Source organism: Theobroma cacao, chromosome 2, assembly GCF_053813885.1.
Source record: "Theobroma cacao isolate CCN51 chromosome 2, ASM5381388v1, whole genome shotgun sequence".
NCBI lineage: Eukaryota > Viridiplantae > Streptophyta > Magnoliopsida > Malvales > Malvaceae > Theobroma > Theobroma cacao.
The window spans coordinates 6776195-6795272 of NC_142640.1; the positions used below are offsets into that span (position 1 = coordinate 6776195).

The following is a 19078-nucleotide window of genomic DNA, read 5'->3' on the forward strand; positions in this document are numbered from 1 at the left end:
AATTTCTACTTTAGGTATACAAAATCATATATTGACCAGATTCGCCTGCAAAAGAAAAACGCCAATTAACATATTTTATAATTAATAAGTAAGATTAATCAAATTTAACAATCTAATCCCAACCCAATTTTATACATTTATGTCAATAACCAAATAAAAAAACACATAAAAAATAGATGTGCGTGACCTTTTCAAACATTGAATAATGGTGATGCTCGTAATCATCAACATTCTTTTCTTTGTTATTTTTGAATTTTAATTTATATTTTTTAAATCAAATGATATCTATACACACGTTCATTACCTTACACATACATATATATCTTTTGTACTCAATCAAAAAAAATTTTATCTACTACCCAAAAAGTCGTTCAAATGCCAGCATTAGCATAATCTCTACCAACAAGCATAGAACATATTAGTCCTCTCAAATCCATACTGCGTACAAATGTTATAATGGGACTCTTTTGGCCAAATGGTCTAAATCGGACTTGAGTGTCCAAAGTCCAACCAGCATTAGTAAAATCTCTACCAAAAAGCAAAGAACATATTACTTCTCTCAACATCAAACTTTGCTAAAGGGTGGTAAAGGTATTCACCTCCCTCAAGTTATGCACAAACCCGTAGTACAATTGCTTTGAGGTTGTTTTCAATCTCACTGAAAATTTTCCAATAGATCCATGACCTTTGACATATCTCATGTACTTATGATAATGTCACAATTGAGTCGGATTCAATAATCAACTTCTTAGAACCCATACGAGAGGATAGCATAAAGACTTGAAGTGCATCTTTAATAGCCATCAACTCTATATAGTTTGAATCATGCACCCTAAGCAAACAAAATAACAATCCTAAAACAGTGCCCTCATGGTTTCTTAATACCCCTCCACACCTTGTTGGACCTGACTTTTCTCTTGCAAATTCATCTAAGTTAAATTTTAGTTCATTTTGTTTTGGTGGAATCTAATTCAACCAATATGTATATCATTAATTTGATAGTCTATGCCACCCCTCCATGGTTCCACCCACCATCTGATAACATCAATCGCCTCATTTCCTTCACAAGCTTTCACCCAAAATAACAATCTCATCTTGGTAAGGAAAAGAATTTCCCCCCCATCCCAAGCTTTTCCATTAAAGACTGTATCATTCCAACCTAATCAGAACGACCAAAAAGCAATTTCACAAACCACATTGCGTTTTCTTTTAGGTCATATTTGGTTGGGGGAATGGCTAAACCATTCCCCCTCTATTCTTTACAAAATTTTATCCCCTTATTTGGTTTGCTCTTGGGGAAGGAATAGTCATTCCAAAAGGAATGACTATTCTTTAAAATTAGGCAAAAGCTTAGATAGCTAATACCACCTTCTCCCATGGTATTAGCTATTCCACACCTATGGTAATAAAATTTAAACATTTTGGACTAAAATGTATTTATTTATTTTTAAAAATTATAAATTAAAACTTATAAAATTAATTTTTTAAATTAAAATTAAAAAATATTAATATTTTCATATTTTTAAATTATAAATAAAAAATTAATATTTTAAAATATTAAATTTTAAATTATTAAGTGAAATTTAAATTAAAAAATGAAAAATGCAAATAGAGAAAAATAAATCTTATTATAATAAAAAGGTTAAGTTATTAATTATATATTATAAAATATTTTGAATTTAAAAATTAATTAAAAGTATTAATATTTTAATCATATAATATTTAAATTATAAATTAAATTACCAATTATTAATATTTTCAATCAATTATAAATTATTAATATTAAAAAATAAAATAAAAACAAATAATCATAATAACATTTAAATTATAAATAAAATATTAATACTTAAATAATCAACTAGTAATATTTAAAAAAATACAAATTATTAATACTTAAAAGATAAAATTAAATAAAAATAAATAATCATAATAAAATTTAAATTATAAATAAAATATTTATATTTAAAAAATTAATCATTCCTTTATAAATAAAATATTAATATTTAAATGATATATTATTAATATTATAAATAAAATATAAATTATTAATATTTAAAAATAAAATAAAAATAAATAATCATAATAACATTTAATATTAATGATTAAAGTATAAAGAAAATATTAATATTTAAACTATTAATTTTTAATATTTTAAATAAATTATACATTATTAATGTTTAAAAATAAAATAATTTAAAAATAAATAATCATAATAACATTTAAATTATAAATAAAATATTAGTATTTTATAATGTTAATGATTAGATTATAAATAAAATATTAATATTTAAAAAATAAAATAAAATTAAATAATCATATATATAATAAAGGGTATTTTTGTTTTTTTATTTTTATTTCTTTCTTATTCCAAAATTATTGTTACCAACCAAACACTGTAATAAGTCATAATAATCATTATTGCTCTATTTCATTCGTCATACCAAACTACGTAATGCCTATTATATTCTATTTTCATCTCATTCTATTCCCTCGTAATAGTTAGTTTATTTCATTCTTATCTATTTCGCGAACCAAACGTTCTATTAGAGATTTCCCATCAATTACAATCATCCTAGAACTTAATAAAAGATTGAATAAAACTAGGGCTTATCCATTGTACCCCCCACCACCTTAAGATTGAACACCATACATTTCAAGAGAAATGATAAGAAACTAGTACATGTGCACAATCCTCTTCCTTCATGTGACACCAAGAACATAAGCACCGATCATCATCATCAAAATACACACCCCAAAGTTTCAAAAAGCATTTTGTTAAAATACAATGTAATATGGCCATAAAAAAAACCATGCACTTTAAGAGGAATAGAAAGTTTCCATAAAGATGAAAACCATACCTTGCGTCATCTTGCTCATCAAAAGAATCCAAAGTTGATATGACACATTTGGTAGAGAAAATACCCTTGGATCATTAATCCATACCAACTTGTCGCTCATCTTTTTTAGTAGAGTGACCTTTGCTAGATTGAGCATCTTTAACAAGTTGTCTTTACAAACAAATAATTGGTGCTTGAATATAATATTTCATTGGCCATGGCATCAAATTTTTTCGACTTTGACATTTTTATCATCAACAACTGAAAAAAACCACGAAAAAGCCAACTTCAAAAGACACTCAATTGCATATCGATATAATAAAAAAAAATACATCATCACCATTCCTTACCACCCACTTGCAATTATCAAAGCCCACCAATTTCTCCACAATAGTATCGCATTAAAGGTTGACAATATTATGCTACATCGTTAACGGTTTTTTCTTTATGAAATGTCGTAGGAAGTTATTGAAATTTCCCTTCCTCATATTTCTCAACTAAAAGCTTTTTCAAAGCGCTTTCTTGAAACGCCATCATAATTTTCCTTAAAAGACTATAGTTTTTATGATTAAAATTGGAGATACCTAACCCTGTTAATGTTTTGGGTGTACACACCACACCTCACCAAACTTTGGTAATCTTTTTCATTTCCTCCCAATCACCCTTTATAAAGTTTTTTCTTAATTGCTCAAGCTTTCTCAACACACCCGTAGGAGCTTGAAAGATGGAAAGGTAGAAAATTGATAATGAGTTAAGAATAGAGTTGATCGATGCTACTCTTCCTCCAAAAGAGAAATACTTCTATTGCCATAAGGTTAATTGACTCTTGAATTCATGCACAATGGGCTCTCATATATGTGCAAACTTTGGACTTGCACCAATTGGAATCCGAAGGTATGTAAATAGTTAGTGCCTGCCATTTCATTGAAGGGTGAATGCCATAGAATTTCCACATTCCTCATCCACCTTTATCGAATATAAACATGATTTTCCAAAATTTATCTTTAATCCTTATATTAGTTCAAAACACTTTAAAATTCTTCTAATGTTTAACACATTTTTTATCTCCACCTCTATGAATAGAATTGTATCAACCGTAAAATTGCAAATGTTATATTCTCATGCCACTTGTTGTAATAAAAATACCGTGAAATATAGACATTTGCTTTGCTCGGGAGAAGAGAAGATGAAGAGCTTCCGTAACCATGAGGAATAGAAACAGTGAAAAAGGATCACCTTGTCGCAAGCCTCTCATCATGGGAAATTTTGAAGTTAAGGATTCATTCATCAACAACGTTACCTTGAAGATACATTTATAGATTCAACTTTGCCACTTTTCACCAAAACCCATCTTTCTCATTACAAACATTAAGAAACCACTGTCGATACAATCATAAGGTTTCTCAAAGTCGAGCTTAATGACCATTCCGCCATTGTTACATGATCTTTCTTTCATACCATGGATTACCTAATTGGCCAATAAAAGACCATCCAACATTTGACAACCATTGATAAATACAATTCGGTTATCAATGATAACAAGATTAATTACAATTAACGATTAGCCAAAGTTTCGCAACATTTTGTAAAGAAAGTTGACCAAATTAATTAGTCTAAAATCCTTCAAAGCTGTGGTGTTATCAACCTTAGGAATGAGAGCAATGAATGAGACTTTTCTCAAGCTTACTTGTTTCCATAAAGTCTAACACAAATTCGAAGATCTTCGTTCCCACAAAATGCCATGACTTGTTGAAGAAGTTAAAATTGAATCTATCGAGTTTGGGTGCTTTAGACCCCTCACACTCACACACACTATATTTCTCACATCTTTTATGGAAATTGTATTATTTAGACCTACCATTACACATCGATCAAGTCTTCTAAATTCAATCCCCTCAAGGATCGATCATAATTAATAATCACCGTGAAACAAACTACTGAAGTATTTCATTGTTATTCTCTTAATCTCTTTAGATTTCGAAATCTATGTCCCATTCTTCATAAGGCCATCAGTATGATTACATTGCACTTATGCTTTGGCTTTGGAATGAAAGAATTTGGTGTTTGTATACCCTTCCATCAATCATCAAACTCTTAATTTCTATCTCCATATAATTTCTCGATGAAGGGTTTCCTTGTATAGAGCGATTGTGCGAGATTTTTTAATCGTATCTCCTCCTTATTAAACGTCTTACTATTACCGATCATATCAAGCTTCTCTATATGGTCTTCAAGTCAAATAATAGAAGTATCCACATGTCTAAACGCCTCTTTGTTCCACTATTTTAAAGAGCTTTTCAACCGATTTAGTTTGACTTTTAATTTGAAACTCGATTTGCCTTGCACATCTACCGCACTCTATTTAGCCTTCACCTCATTAACAAAATCCTTATCTTCTAACCTGTAAGCAAGAAATTTAAATGGTCTTGGTCCCCAATCCACATTTTCAAATTCCAACAAAATCGAATAATGGTTAGACAATGATCATTTTATACCTTTTTAACATAGATTCCAAAACTTCTTAAACCACCTCAAAGCTAGTTAAAAATGATTACTGCACATTGAACTCATCCATATTTGCTCCATCTGTAATGCACCACTTTCTTTTGGTTGATCTATTTATTATGTTAAAATCTCCCACACAACACTAGCTCCTAACAAAAAAATTCCTTAAGATTTTTTTATTCTCGAAATTACATGGTGTGTATGTCACAGGCTTATGTTTTCAACCTAAAGGACATATTTGATAGATGGATGAAAGCCTTTATTTATGAATCCAAAACCCACCTCATCTTTTACTAATATGGGATCTGTGACATTCTATCCCATCCTATTGTATAACGTCCTTATTGCATTGGCTTTTTTTACCCATAAAGGAAAGGAATTACACCTTAGTCCAAGTCTACCTCGACTTTGGTATCTTTCATGGGAATCTCACATTAGTGAAGATTTATGTCTGCTTTAATACTACTTGTTTCGGACTCACTTTTTCAATCCAAAAGACATGTATGATAAGTAATAAAAGCCTTTATTTATAAACCCAAGGTTGTGCAATTACAACCGATCAGTGCACAGTTCTACTCAAGACCCATCCCATCTCTTACTGGTATGGGATATGTGACACATACACATTGATGCATTCAAAATTCAAGTCAATCCCTTTATCCATTGCAAGAATGAATCTATCTCTTATTAAAATTTGTGTTTGGTGAAAGACATTATGCAAACCCTCAAACCTTCCAATTGCCAGTTTGGTTGCCCATTCTACATTATCAAGTGGCCAAATTCTGTCCATATCGCTATTCTCGCACACCTCTAATTTAGACTCTTGAATTAGTACCATCTCGATTTTATTCCGTGCAACAATCTTCCTAACCATATGAGTTTTCACCCTGTTGCCCATTCTTTTCACATTCCATTCCATGAAGCTATCTTCATTTTGTAGCCAAAATCAGTACATTACGAATACATTACCACTAAAAACTCAGTGCATTGTCAAATAGCTAACAACCCATTTGTATATCACCAAAAAATGACCCTAAATAGAATTGAAAACCGCCACTCAAATCAAAAACCAAAATCAAATGTTGCACTAAACTCAGCAGATAAACAACTCACAAACAAAAATAAAATGGAGTATGTTGAGGAGAATCCACTCAGTGTCCAAATCCCCCCATATCAAAAAAAAAAAAAAAAAAAAACCACCCAAATCACGCCATAGTAGAGATACAAAGGAAAATCAACAAATAAAATAAAAATGGTACCATAAAGCCATAAAAATTAAAATTGAAACTCTAACTTACAGCTCATCGATGGCTTCCATTTGCATCAACTTCTTCACCAATATTTGGTCTTATCGTGCTTACATACATACATAATATATAATGCAAAAGAGGGTGGTAATATTTTTCTTAAAAAAAAAAAATTAAAAGAGGGTGACAATGTAAAGTAACCAACCTTCATTATGGTCTTTTTTATTTGGATTTTCCATGATTAATTCTACAATATTTTTGGTTTTATATTTGGCATAACCAATTATGAAGTTTGATGTTATGATTGATTTTACATTGTATATATCCAGCCGACTCCAGCACACCCATTTGTACAATTATGTCAATGACTTTTTTATTTTTTGTGTTTTTGAGAGTACTATAATAGCATGTTAATGATTGATCATGATCCTTTGGTTACCTGTTGCAGCACTGTGTTATGTTTGTTCTTTTGCTTCTGGATGGATAATGAATATATTTTTACTGCTAAAAGAAAAGATCCGACACCAAAAAAACCTATATGTTGTCTTTAATCTATCCTTTTTTGACAGAAGGAAATTGGATTAGAAAACCAGAGATTAATAATTATAAGCAAATGAGCATTATAGGCTAACTGTCTTTTAGTAGTTTGATCAATTGTAAGAAGTGGTGGTGGAACTCCATAGATTAGGAATAAAATGCAGCCCCAAAGCGATATATATACATATATATTTATTTATTTATTTAAAAGGCTAGATAGGTTTGGAATCGGTCTCCAGCACTGTCATTTGTGAATGAGCATAGTATATCTTCTATGTTTCTTACATTTTATTATCAAGATAGGCATGGAATGTTTCTGCATCCAACGTAAAGGACAACGAAGAACATTACAAATATATACACATGGCTCAACTCAAAACAGAAAAAAAAAAGAAAAAGGATGGCATATTGGAACTGGGACAGAAATCAGACTAACCAATCGCTTTACAGTGTTGGACATTAATTTTTTTTTTTCCTTTCTTTTTGTTGCTGATAGTGATACTGGAAAGAACTGTGGGAAAGGCCAGCTTATACCGTAAAATACAGCCTTACCTCCGGGCTGAATTAACCTACAAGGCAGCTACTTGGTTGACTTGAGCTTTTACAGGGTGATACCGACTTGGCATACAGCTTGTCACGTGCATAAGTGTTAGTGTCAAAATAAAGGGGCAGCTTACTTTTTTAGGTAACCAAGACTATATGAACCATGGGTTTTAGTCTGATAGTGATTTTGTTTTTTATTTGGTTTGGGTTAAAATAAAAGCCTAACCGTACCGATTCATTCTTACTTTTTAGAAAGTAAGACTCTTGCAAGATATATTCTTCAAGATTTTATCCAACCAAAGGAGTTACTGTTCATTAGCTAGTTTGAGAGGTATGTGCACATGCTAGCATTTTTAGATTGAACGGTACTGCACCCATATGTGGAAAGTAATATATTCGCTTTCATCTTCTTTTCTTTTTATTTTATTTTTATTTTAGGCTTTACAGTAATGAAATTAAGATGGTGAATTCAAACTCTTCTCGGATGTATTTTCTAAAAATTTAGTAATAATGTTCTGAATTATAATTTGTAAACGTGGTCTTTAATTTGACCTTTGAAAATCAATGAAGGAAAAGTCAACATCCGTGCTATTGGGTGGCTTCATTAGAAAGTATGTCGATTATAACCATTATCAACCGTTCTTTATCTATGAAAGCAAAAACAAAAGAAAGAATATAACACCAAGATGCACTCAAAGGAAAAAGTAAATCAGTACTAATCAAAACTGTCCTCCCAAGCATATCGTTTCCCCTTGCATGTATCAATATAAATATAAATATTTATTAATATAATTATAATATTTGAATCCAGCGTCAATACTTTTTAATATAAGACAAGGTAAAAAAGTTTATTAAAAAGTACTAGTATTAAATATCTAAATAAAAAGCCAACAAAAATAAATAAATAAATATTCAACGACCCACCATAAATGGGATGATATATGGATCCAAGCCTAGACGTTGGCTTCCAACTATCTTAATACCCAAATTTAGTGTCGAGGTGATATATGCTTCAAGGCATTACGGCACTGTTGTCATAGTTAATTTGAGGTACAATTCTTGGTGGGCATTCGGATTTGGTATTTGTTTTGTCTCAATTCTTTAATTCAGCCCAGGCCCTCTTTTAAAGCAGGAACGGTGGGGATTGACCATTGAATGGACCTCTCGATTCGACAATGATTAAGGCCTTTGTCGGCTTCAACTGTGAATAGTGGGCTGCTTGGCTTCTGCCCTTTGTGTCGTACTAAGAATCGCAATTTCGGATTCCCACGTTTTTCATAACATGTACGGATAAATATTTTTGTAAAATTAAAAAAAAATATTTAAAAAATTATATTTCAATTAATGAGTTAAATATTTAAATATTAAAAACAAACATCTTCATAAGTTAATTAATTTGCTTTTAATTAAAGAAAAAACAAGTGACTATTGATAATTAAAATTTTTTTATTACATGACAAAAATGAACAAGTTGTTAGCTTTTAAGAATCGAATGAATAAAACATTAATTTTTAAAAATATGAATGATTAAAATGTAATTTTTCAAAATTAAAAATAAAGAGATCAAATACTTTTTATTTTATTTAAAAATCAACTTACATACTTTTCTCAAATCATTATACGCTCAAAAAGTGACATGTAAAATTGTGTGGATATAAATAAAAAAAAAAGGACAATGAGGTGGCTAGTTTCATCTGAATTTGTTTTTTATATTAGGAATAAAATAAAAAATAACTTACACCATTTAGACAAAGTTATGCTTAGATAGTTTGTTAATAAACATGTAATAAGGGAAAATAGGGATTGTAAACCCAATTTAGTTTTATAGTTCTCGTTTATAGTTGCCAGACGATGAAACTGAACAAAGCCAACCAGATGACCAAAAATGACACCCCCTTCCCCTTCCCCTTCCCCTTCCCTTTCAATTGTTTGGAGCACTTTCCAATTAAAATTGGACCAGAACTCAATCAGGCCACCTCATTTTTCACATGTTGAGAAGCTGTCTATATCCCAAATATTCATGGAATGACCAAAACACCCTTATCCAGCAAAGCTTGCCATCTTTTTGTTTTTGCCTCTCTCTTGCACGCTTCAAAACAGTGAAGCTCAATTGACAGTAATACCCACTCAGAGTCATTATTATCCCATCCGAACCAACGGAAACCTCCCTGTCGTTTGTCCAAAGCACCTGTCCTCCCTCGTCCACTCCTGAAAACAAGACACGAGTGCCACTTTTGTCTGGTCTTCCCGTCACCAAACATGTAGTTCCCGCAAAACAAAAAAGCAAGAGAGAGAAACGAAATCCTAGAGAGAGAAACGTTTGGAGAAAATGGACGGTAGCACGGCCGAGGCCGAGAGGTGGCTAAGCATAGCGGAGAAACTACTGGCGTCGCGTGATTTGCAGGGGACCAGAACCTTCGCGATCCGAGCTCGAGAATCGGCCCCTGTCCTGGCGGACCAAATCCTCGCCGTAACCGACACTCTCTTAACCGCCCAAGCCAACCCTCAAGACTGGTACGGGATTCTCCAACTCGTTCCCTTAACTCAGTCCATGGAAGTCGTGGCGAGTCAGTACAGGAAACTCGCTCTCCTATTAAATCCTGGGAAGAACAGGCTCTCTTTCGCGGATCAGGCGTTTCGAGTCGTTTCTGAAGCTTGGAATGTGTTGTCGAATCCTTCTAAGAAGACCCTTTATGATAACGAGTTGAGGTTCCTTCAGTTTGGTCATGTGAGTCAAATCAGTCAACAACAACCGCAAACGCAGGCGCTGTTTATGCAACCACCACCGCCGAAAGGGACGCAAACGCTATTTATGCAAACACCACAGAGAGATACGCCAGCGCAAATTACGCAACCGCTATTTGTGAGGAGAAGCCCTAGAAAAAATAATAGTAAAGATGAAAATGCTGCATTAGAAGGAGGAGGGCAGTTGGGTTTAAATAATAATCACAAGGATTCCACTCGGCAGACTGAATCAGCTTGGACGGGGCAGATTAATCAGATAGGTTTAACTGGACCAGGGCAGATTAATCAGACAGGATCAGTTGGTTCGAGCCAGATTAGTCGGCCCGAGCCTACACGGACGAGCCAGATTAACCAGACAGGAACAGCTAGCTCGAGTCAGTTTAATGGGACTGAGCCGACTCGGACGGGTAAGATTAATCGGACAGCAACTCCTTCGACGGAGCATAGTCGGACAGAGTCAACTGGTGTGGCTCGGAAGACTGATTCGACTCGGCCTAGTGAAGCTTCTGAGAACGAGGGACCGACTTTCTGGACGGCTTGTCCGTACTGTTACGTTCTCTATGAGTACCCGAAGGCATACGAGGATTGTACTTTGAGGTGTCAGACTAAGAGTTGCAGGAGAGCTTTCCATGCAGTTGTGATACCATCACCGCCTGTGAACGGAAAGGACACGTATTTCTGCTGTTGGGGGTTTTTCCCATTAGGATTTTCGGGGAATGGAAAGAATATGGGTGGTAATTTTCCCAGTTGGTCACCTATTTCGACCATGTTTGCATGCCCTAACAACAAGAATGTTGAAAAACAAAAGACTGCCAAAAAGTCTGCTCCGAGAGTGTTTTATGATGAACATGATGTATATGTAGAGATATCTGATTCGAGTGTGAGTTCTGAGGAGGAGGAGGATGATGATGATGATGATGAATGGCAGAATGAGAGGAGGAAGAAGAAGGCGAAGAATGCCAAAGGGAAAGGATCCGTGGGGAAAAATGCTAAGAAACCACAGAGTGAGAGAGTGAAAAAGGGGAGTAATGAGCAAGTTAATGTCAGTCACGGTGGGAATTTGAGTGGTGCGTCCATGGTGCGAGATGGTATGCCAACTGCTGAGTCGAGCAGAAGGGGAGTGGGAAGTAGTGGAAGGAAGCAGATGGGAAGAGGGGCAAAGGATTTGGGGAAGTTGGATTTGAATGTGGAGTTTAGTAATGAAGTGGATGAGCCGGCACCAGGGAGGAATGAGGGGAATCATGCTGGATATGGGGAGGAGGATAACAGTGAAGGGAATGCGTTTTTTGAGGGTCTTGATGAGTTTTTGAGTAGCTTGCCTATACTCTCAGTTGTTGGGGATGATAAAGTTAAGGCTACTTAGTGAAGTAAGATCCTTGTTTTTTGGTTTTTTTTTTTGCAGCAGTTGTAGTTGTTGTAACTGTATGCTTGTAGTATTTAATTATGTGGAGGTACTTGGGATCTCCTTCCGTGAATTTCTCAGAGTTGAATTCGATCTTTTCGTCTCATTATTTTTATTGTTTTCTGCTGCCTGTTTATTCTGAATGAATTTTCCTGTTTGGGAGGATAGGTTAGAAAGTTTGGTACATAAGCATGAGACATGTTGGTTGAAGATTGAATATTCTGTCTACCATGATACTAGCAGTCACAGGAATAGATGGTAAGTTTTCTGACTGGTTCTCTTTCTCTTTTGATTTGGGAATTTAACTATAGGGTATTCCCCCTCATGATATTGCTGCCTTCAAATTTTTTTCTCCTCCTAGAGTGCTTTTTTCCCTGCCACTTTTCCCTCTTATAAAAAAAGAAAAAGGACTGACACTGAGATATTAATGTGCTTTGAAAAGGCAGATTGAGCTATTTAGATTTGTCACTCTTGCTTTTGAGAGGATTTCATTGGACAGAGGATTCATAGCAGAAGAAGGTTCAATCTTTATGGACCCTTTATTGATTTTGTTACCAATGCTTGCGTTTTCACAAATCCTCTTCCTTTGTTCTATATATGACTTTCCAGAGGTTGTTTCCATTACCACTTAACTCTTCCATTCTTAAAAAAAGTGTGAATATCAGCTTTAATATCCTTTTTGTTGATTGTGTCCTTGCTTTTTCTTGTATGTACTTGTAATTCATGCATCTTTCTTTATCATGAAAGCTTTGGCTCGAATTCAGTTACCCACCATAACTGTTAGTCTTGCTCTGCAGCTTCAAAATTCTCTCCTGCCCTCTCATTAAACTGACTATTAGTTTTTACCTTTGCTGGATAACTTGGTAGTATGACTTGCCCAGAATTAGTTTTGCTGCAATGCTGGCGGCCGCTGATTATTTCTTCTTCATTGTGGGCCTGAATTTGAGAAGTGGCCTTTCCTTAAGCTCTTTCTGGCTCTTTTTGTAATTCCAGAACTGAAGCATCTAAAGTTTATGGTAATTTGTGGCATGTAGTCCTTATGACCAAGGAGTTTGGAAATTTCCAGTCTGAAAGATTTATTCTTACTACTCTTTATATGGTTGCTCCATAAATAAGACCTTAAAACATGATTCCTTCTGATATGCTGAAACACCCTTGTATCAATGTTGTGCTAATTCTTTAGACGTCTATTCTTCCAAATATCTTTGAAACTTAGCTTTATAAACTCCTTGCCCTTATTTAGAGATTTGAAATCTGATGTTTCCCTTTCCTTTCTTTTTATATCTTGATCAAGGTATTTGGTAACTACTTTGGTACAATATTTTAGTTCAATATCAACATTCTCCAAGTACTGCTCTTTGATAATTGAGTTGCTGTGCTTTATGTTTGATTTCCTTGCTTATAACAGGCGTCATCTTCGTATTGCAACATTCAAGGAGATAGCTAACTTTCTGATTAGATGTTGAAGATTCCAACATCTTATTCTTATTATTTGTTCTAGTTATATGCAACAGTGGCTGCACATTTTAAATGTTTCTATTCTGTGTCATGTGATTTATGCTTTCTTTTCTTTGTGCTTGGTACTGATAATGCTTCAACAGATTTCTTTTTCGTATCATGCATCTCTTACTGAAGGAAAGAAATGTGGGAATGAGAAGTGCTTAGCTGGTTGGATATCTTTGCTTGAATCTGTGTTTGTACTTCTTATGGGGTTTGGGTTTTTGTAACTGACTCTTAAGTGCTTTGTGTGGCGCTGGCGTGGGAAGACATGTGGCATATAGTCTGATTGTTAACTACACTTACTTCCCTGTAAAATATTGGAGGCTGCTTATGATTCTTCTTCCTAGCGGTGAAGTGTTGCTGACGGTTTTAGGTGCTGAGAAGATGTCCAAAAGCAGTACTGTGGGAAGCAGATTACTTGGAATGGAAGTGAACAGCTTTCTTATCTGTCGACCATACTAAGGAATTACAGTGTAGCAATTGATAACTTTCTCTTTCACTGGGGCAAAGGTATGGTATCCGTGTGAAAGTGATAAAGATAGCATCTCCTGTCCATTTAGAAGTGTCACGAATATTTGATTAATGTTGGGCATGGGACCATGGGTAACAGAGAATCTTTTGTCTGAAAGTAGCAATGGGCACAGATTTGAGATGGTAATTGTGGACTTGCTGCTAGACAAGAATGCTAGCATTGCCAAAACTGTGGTGGTGTTTGAGATGCAATTAGTGCAGATGGCCTCTTCAGCTTTGCAGCTATGATGGGTTTGAAATGTTTTGCCATTGGTTTCCGTTTGAAGAGCGTTTTTGTTGTTGGTAGCCCCTATTCCTTGTCTATAGAAATTAAGTTCTCCAATCTGGGAAAGCATGTTATTACTATGAATATAACAGCATCATTGGTGTGACCCATTTGGGGGCTATTGAACTGGACGCCTCATGTTCAAGAAGAGCTATCTTGTTTGTCTCAACATTGTCTCTCTGTAAATGCTGAAAATGACTAATGAGCTAGGAAATTCAAGTGCCGGTGACATCTGGCTGGAAGCATGTAATATATGCGTGGTAGGAAGATTTCTGCCTTTCAAGACCGTGCTAATGCTTTGCCTAAACGTGGATGCAGCACTCAGCAATCAGTGGTCTACCCTGGCATGCCCCTGGATGGAATAAGGGTGTGTCGTGTTGAGTGTCGACCTTGTTTTCTTGTTTGTTAGGCTCGTTATTTGCTGTCCAATGTTTTTGTCATTTCTCATACTTCTGCCAGCGCCCTGCCCTCTTCTTTTCATTATTGTTTTATTTTTCTAATTGAGTATTATGTGTAGTCCAATCACATTAGATATGAATAAATTCTCATGTTTTATTCATCAGTTTGTGGTGGTAGGTATACAAATGCGATGGGTTCTATCAATGTAGGCTTTTGCTAAGTTTTGCCATCTCGCGTATCCAAAAATGGCCTATTCTTCTCTATGACCGTTATTTGTGAATTTTCCTTGACAGATTCCCGCGTTGTCATTATCGGGTGTGTCTCCCTTGCATTGCGTCTATAACCAAGCTTACCTGCAAAGTTTTCTTTTCTTTTTATATTATCACACGAACAAGGCTTTATATATTTTGTGCAAAGACCAGTAAGGCATATGGATTATGGCCTAGGTGTTGCCCATCGTCTTTCTTTCATCGGGCCAATCAACGGAACCCCAAATCCTGTGCTTTATAATATACGATTATGTAATCGATCAGTCATTTTGTAGGACATAGTAAATGATTATTTCGATTAATTTAATTATATATATTTAATAATCAAATTAATTAGATTTATATTTAAAAATAATTAAAATCGAATCAAATTTTACAAATTATCGAATTAACCACAATTAAATTTATTCGATTAGTTCGGTTTGGTTTTCGAAAATTGAATTTTAATTTTTTTTTTGTTTGTATATATTTATTTATGTTACATTTTTTTATAAATTAATACTATAAAAATATTAAAAATGATGATATATAATTAAAATAAATACGATGGATATTCATACAAACAAAAAATAATTAAAAACATGAATAAAAATAATAACAAATAGTTTATGATTTATTTCTTATACAAAAACTCTACTCTACTTTTATTGAAATTCGATTAATTTAGTTAAAAAAATTTTTAATCCAAACTGAATCGAATTAACACTAATAATCAAACTACTTTAATCAAATTATTTAAAAAATTAAACTAACCAAATTAAAAGAATTGAACTTATTTCGATTCAGTTTGATTTTTCCATTACACATCGCAATTGAAGAGAATTCTTTATTTATTGATCGATCATTCAAAGTTTCGAAGGGGCCAAAATACACAATGGCAGGCAGGCAGGCAGGTTCCAAATGGGGAAAGGCCCAATAGCATCTGTCGGCCCTTTAATAAATTTATTACATTTGACATAGGTTTCTCCGCCCTTCTTGGAGGACGGAAGCAACTGAACAAGTGTAGTTTGATCGATCCAACCGACGCACAACCACTTTTTAAAAACTTTCCCTTTCCTTTGTTAATATCTACTTTGAATGCCTGTCCTAATTCTTCACCACTCCTTTCCTCCTGCATTTCTATCAACACACCAGAAACAGCTCTGCTCCTTTAATCCGGAGAGTCTCTGACCTATTATTTTTAGATCCATCCAATGGCAGCTCTTGCACCTACCTCTCTTTCGAAGGACCCTTTATCAAATGGAGCATTAACGGTAAACTCCTTCCACTCCCCCCCCCCCCCCCCCCCCTCTCTCTCTCCCTCTCTTTCCTTTTTCATTTATTACTCTATGTGTATGATTTTATGCTTTATTTTGAATGTGGGTTTGCTGGTTTTGTAGCGGATCTTTGGTTCCAGGGTCAAAAGTCTGGAAATTCAGCATACCCAGTTGAGACTGCGGACTTGTTTCAGGTAAGGGACTGTTTAATCAGTTTTACAACTGTTAAAAATCTCAGATTTGTTTCTTTTATCTTTTCTTTAGGTGGTTTCTTGGAGAGCTATATCTCCAAATGTTTAAACTTTTTCTATGTTCATAACTTCATACCGTTGCAGGTAAGATATTGATATTAAGTAACTAGTCTAGCAAAAAGGGAAAACACGATTCGAAGAAAGAAAAGAAAGTAGTTTATTAACTCTTTCTAGATTGAAAATACATGCAGGGATGTCTGTATAAGGAAAAACTTTTATTCTTTTTCTTTTCTGGGAAAAGAATCAGGAGTACTTTTGAATGACTTAATCTGTTACTGCAGAAACCTTTTGCATTTTTACTATTGCTCTATGATGTTAATAAGGCTTCAACTGATCTAAAATTTTGGATCTGATATGTTGTCCCTTTAGCCACAACCATTTGTTTATTCTTCATGTAAGGAAATTAAAATAGTGGGAATTTGCTAAAGATCTTTTGTGAGTTTCAAGCTCTGATTAATCTTGTTTGATGGTTTGTTATAGGAGAAGTTATACAATTTAAGATTACGACTACAATGCAAGTTTCTGGGTTGACCCTAAGAGATAAGCTTATTTTCAATTCGGTTTTAACTCACCCGCAATGTAGTTTCTTGGATTCAGTTTGACTGATAAATCTATTTTATGCTGCCACAAATGTCTTTCTCTGACGTTTGTAGGAGCAACTCAGGTGTGAAATTGAAGGCTTCAGCAGAGCCTCCAGCACTGACACGGGAGCCTAAAAGTGACAAGCAGGAAAGCATAATGGAAATGGGAAACGGATGTGATTTGTTTAATGAAATGAAAAATAATTTCCTGAGTTTCAAAAAGCATAAATACATGTAAGCTACAAAATCTTGGCCAAGGTGTTTTAGCTTGAATTAGAAATGGTCTGTCCTTTGATCCGATATTCATGTTTGAGCAGGGAAAACTTGGAACTCTTTCAAGCACTTTCCAAGGGTCAAGCTCCTAAAGTAATGATGTATTTCCAGTGATTCATTATAGTTCTTTCTATGACTCATGTATTCATGTAGTCTTTTGGATTTTCCTTCAAATTTAGTTCTTGAAATGTGGGGTAGGATGATGATTGTACTAACAATATCGAGAACAGTTTATGGTGATTGCATGTGCAGACTCTAGGGTATGTCCCTCAAACATCTTGGGATTTAAACCAGGAGAAGCCTTCATGGTTCGCAATGTTGCGAATATGGTGCCCACATATGAGGTATATATTACTATGCTTTTATTTAACTAAGGTTTTTGTTTGCTTTTTCAATGCTACAAAGCCTGCACTTAGGAAATGATACTGTTTGTGCAGAGTGGGCCGTCGGAGACTAATGCTGCATTGGAATTTGCTGTAAATTCGCTTGAAGTAAGTCACTCCTACCTCTCTCTCTCTTTCCCCATTTTTTTTGAGGCATCATAATCTTATATTGCCCTGTTATGCCACCTCTTCTGGAAGTATGCATGACTTTTAATGCAATTCCTTTTTCAGGTTGAAAACATTTTAATCATTGGCCATAGCTGCTGTGGTGGCATTCGTGCACTCATGAGTATGCAAGATGAAGTAGATTCAAGGTTTAGCTAAAAAAGCAGTTTTTTTTTTTTTGCATTTTAATCTATCATCGACATCTTCACATGAGAAAATGAGTAATTGTGTATGCATTGCTTACTTGGATAAACTGTCATATTTCAGTAGCTTTATCAGAAGTTGGGTCATTGTTGGAAAGAACGCCAAGCTAAGTACAAAGGCTGCAGCTTCCAACCTCAGTTTTGACCAGCAATGCACGCATTGTGAGAAGGTACTCTCGCTCTCTTTTGGAGTTTAGTCTTTTCGAGTCCCATGAGACTGCTTCGTCCAACATATATATTCTGCTTTGGGGTTTCATGCCTGTTACAAATGTTGCCCTTTTTGCTGTAAATGGGGTAAAATTGTTGCTGGAGAAGGGAAAAATTTAGGAGAAGTAGCTTAAAATGTAAAATCAAATGATAACTTGATGATATTCTTTTTTTCAGGAATCAATTAACTGTTCGCTGTTAAACCTGCTTACATATCCATGGATAGAAGAAAAAGTGAAGAAAGGGGAGCTTTCTCTGCATGGTGGCTACTATGACTTTGTTGACTGTACTTTTGAGAAATGGACACTAGATTACAAGGGAAGCGTTATGGAGGGGAAAAACAGAGTTGTAGTGAAGAACCAATCATTTTGGTGCTAACTTTCTCCTTACGTCTTCTCTTTATCATTTGCCTCTGCGTTCTCCTTACTCTTTAAGAATGTGCTTGATTTTTAAATGACAACACAATTGACAATAATGTTATTCCTTGTAATTTCAAGGAATAACTGCCATGTAGAATCTGTTGTAATAATATGTTGCTTCTGTATCCATGTTTAAGGGGGGATCTTGCAAAGGATGTAGGGGGCTTGGGTTTGGGAGATTGATATTTTATGCTATAATTTTGAATTCTTTGATGTTATCGTAAACTTTTTCGTCAATAATACTTTCCACATTAGTATTTTTTATTTTTTACTCCTCTTGTTCGCCATAATAATTGTGGCTGAAAATAGAAACAAGCTTTGGTCTAACCCTTGTCTATATTCTATACTTCAATATTAAGATGAAAAGTTACTGCTTTCGAAAATCAAGATGGAATAAAGAGGAAATGGAAGTGCCCTTGGTTTAGACAGGTTCAGCTCAGGGAACAGCATAGCATCAACATTACTGCAGGTTCAGCATTCAACAGGGTTCTAACTTCTAAATTCTATAACGTGCTGTGTAGACTCTCAAACACTTGATCAAGGTTTCTTTGGACACAAAG

General features: G+C 34.4%; 2 protein-coding genes across 8 annotated transcripts; both read left to right on the top strand.

Moving 5' to 3' along the window:
- Positions 1-9774: 9774 nt before the first annotated feature.
- On the top strand, positions 9775-13740 carry EIP9 (Chaperone DnaJ-domain superfamily protein). Of its 4 annotated transcripts, none has more exons than XR_001926773.2 (3): positions 9775-11781; positions 11985-12074; positions 13418-13740. XR_001926773.2 is itself a non-coding variant. In XM_007042787.3 (2 exons), the coding sequence occupies exon 1, from the start codon at positions 9999-10001 to the stop codon at positions 11775-11777; it is 1779 nt and encodes a 592-aa protein (XP_007042849.2). In that variant the 5' UTR covers positions 9775-9998; the 3' UTR covers positions 11778-11781; positions 13418-13740. The 4 variants fall into 4 exon arrangements, 2 of the variants coding, with proteins under 2 accessions (XP_007042849.2, XP_017971656.1); XR_001926772.2 differs by lacking the exon at positions 13418-13740 and adding an exon at positions 12259-13405; XM_007042787.3 differs by lacking the exon at positions 11985-12074.
- Positions 13741-15770: 2030 nt separating this feature from the next.
- On the top strand, positions 15771-18789 carry BCA5 (beta carbonic anhydrase 5). Of its 4 annotated transcripts, XM_018115840.2 has the most exons (10): positions 15964-16033; positions 16160-16230; positions 16768-16827; positions 16916-17102; positions 17186-17234; positions 17372-17485; positions 17579-17632; positions 17756-17838; positions 17957-18062; positions 18277-18789. In XM_018115840.2, the coding sequence occupies exons 3-10, from the start codon at positions 16800-16802 to the stop codon at positions 18475-18477; spliced, it is 822 nt and encodes a 273-aa protein (XP_017971329.1). In that variant the 5' UTR covers positions 15964-16033; positions 16160-16230; positions 16768-16799; the 3' UTR covers positions 18478-18789. The 4 variants fall into 4 exon arrangements, with proteins under 4 accessions (XP_017971328.1, XP_007042851.2, XP_017971329.1 ...); XM_018115839.2 differs by lacking the exon at positions 16768-16827 and having other exon boundaries at positions 15771-16033; positions 16941-17102; positions 17960-18062; XM_007042789.3 differs by lacking the exon at positions 16768-16827 and having other exon boundaries at positions 15775-16033; positions 16941-17102.
- Positions 18790-19078: the final 289 nt, after the last annotated feature.

Excerpts from the sequence above, each read along its gene's own strand:
- EIP9 (XM_007042787.3), top strand. The coding sequence starts at position 9,999 with ATGGACGGTAGCACGGCCGAGGCCGAGAGGTGGCTAAGCATAGCGGAG.
- BCA5 (XM_007042789.3), top strand. The coding sequence starts at position 15,974 with ATGGCAGCTCTTGCACCTACCTCTCTTTCGAAGGACCCTTTATCAAAT. Across the intron at positions 17,486-17,578 it reads ATATGGTGCCCACATATGAG|AGTGGGCCGTCGGAGACTAA; the intron begins GTATATATTACT and ends CTGTTTGTGCAG. Across the intron at positions 17,633-17,755 it reads TTGCTGTAAATTCGCTTGAA|GTTGAAAACATTTTAATCAT; the intron begins GTAAGTCACTCC and ends TTCCTTTTTCAG.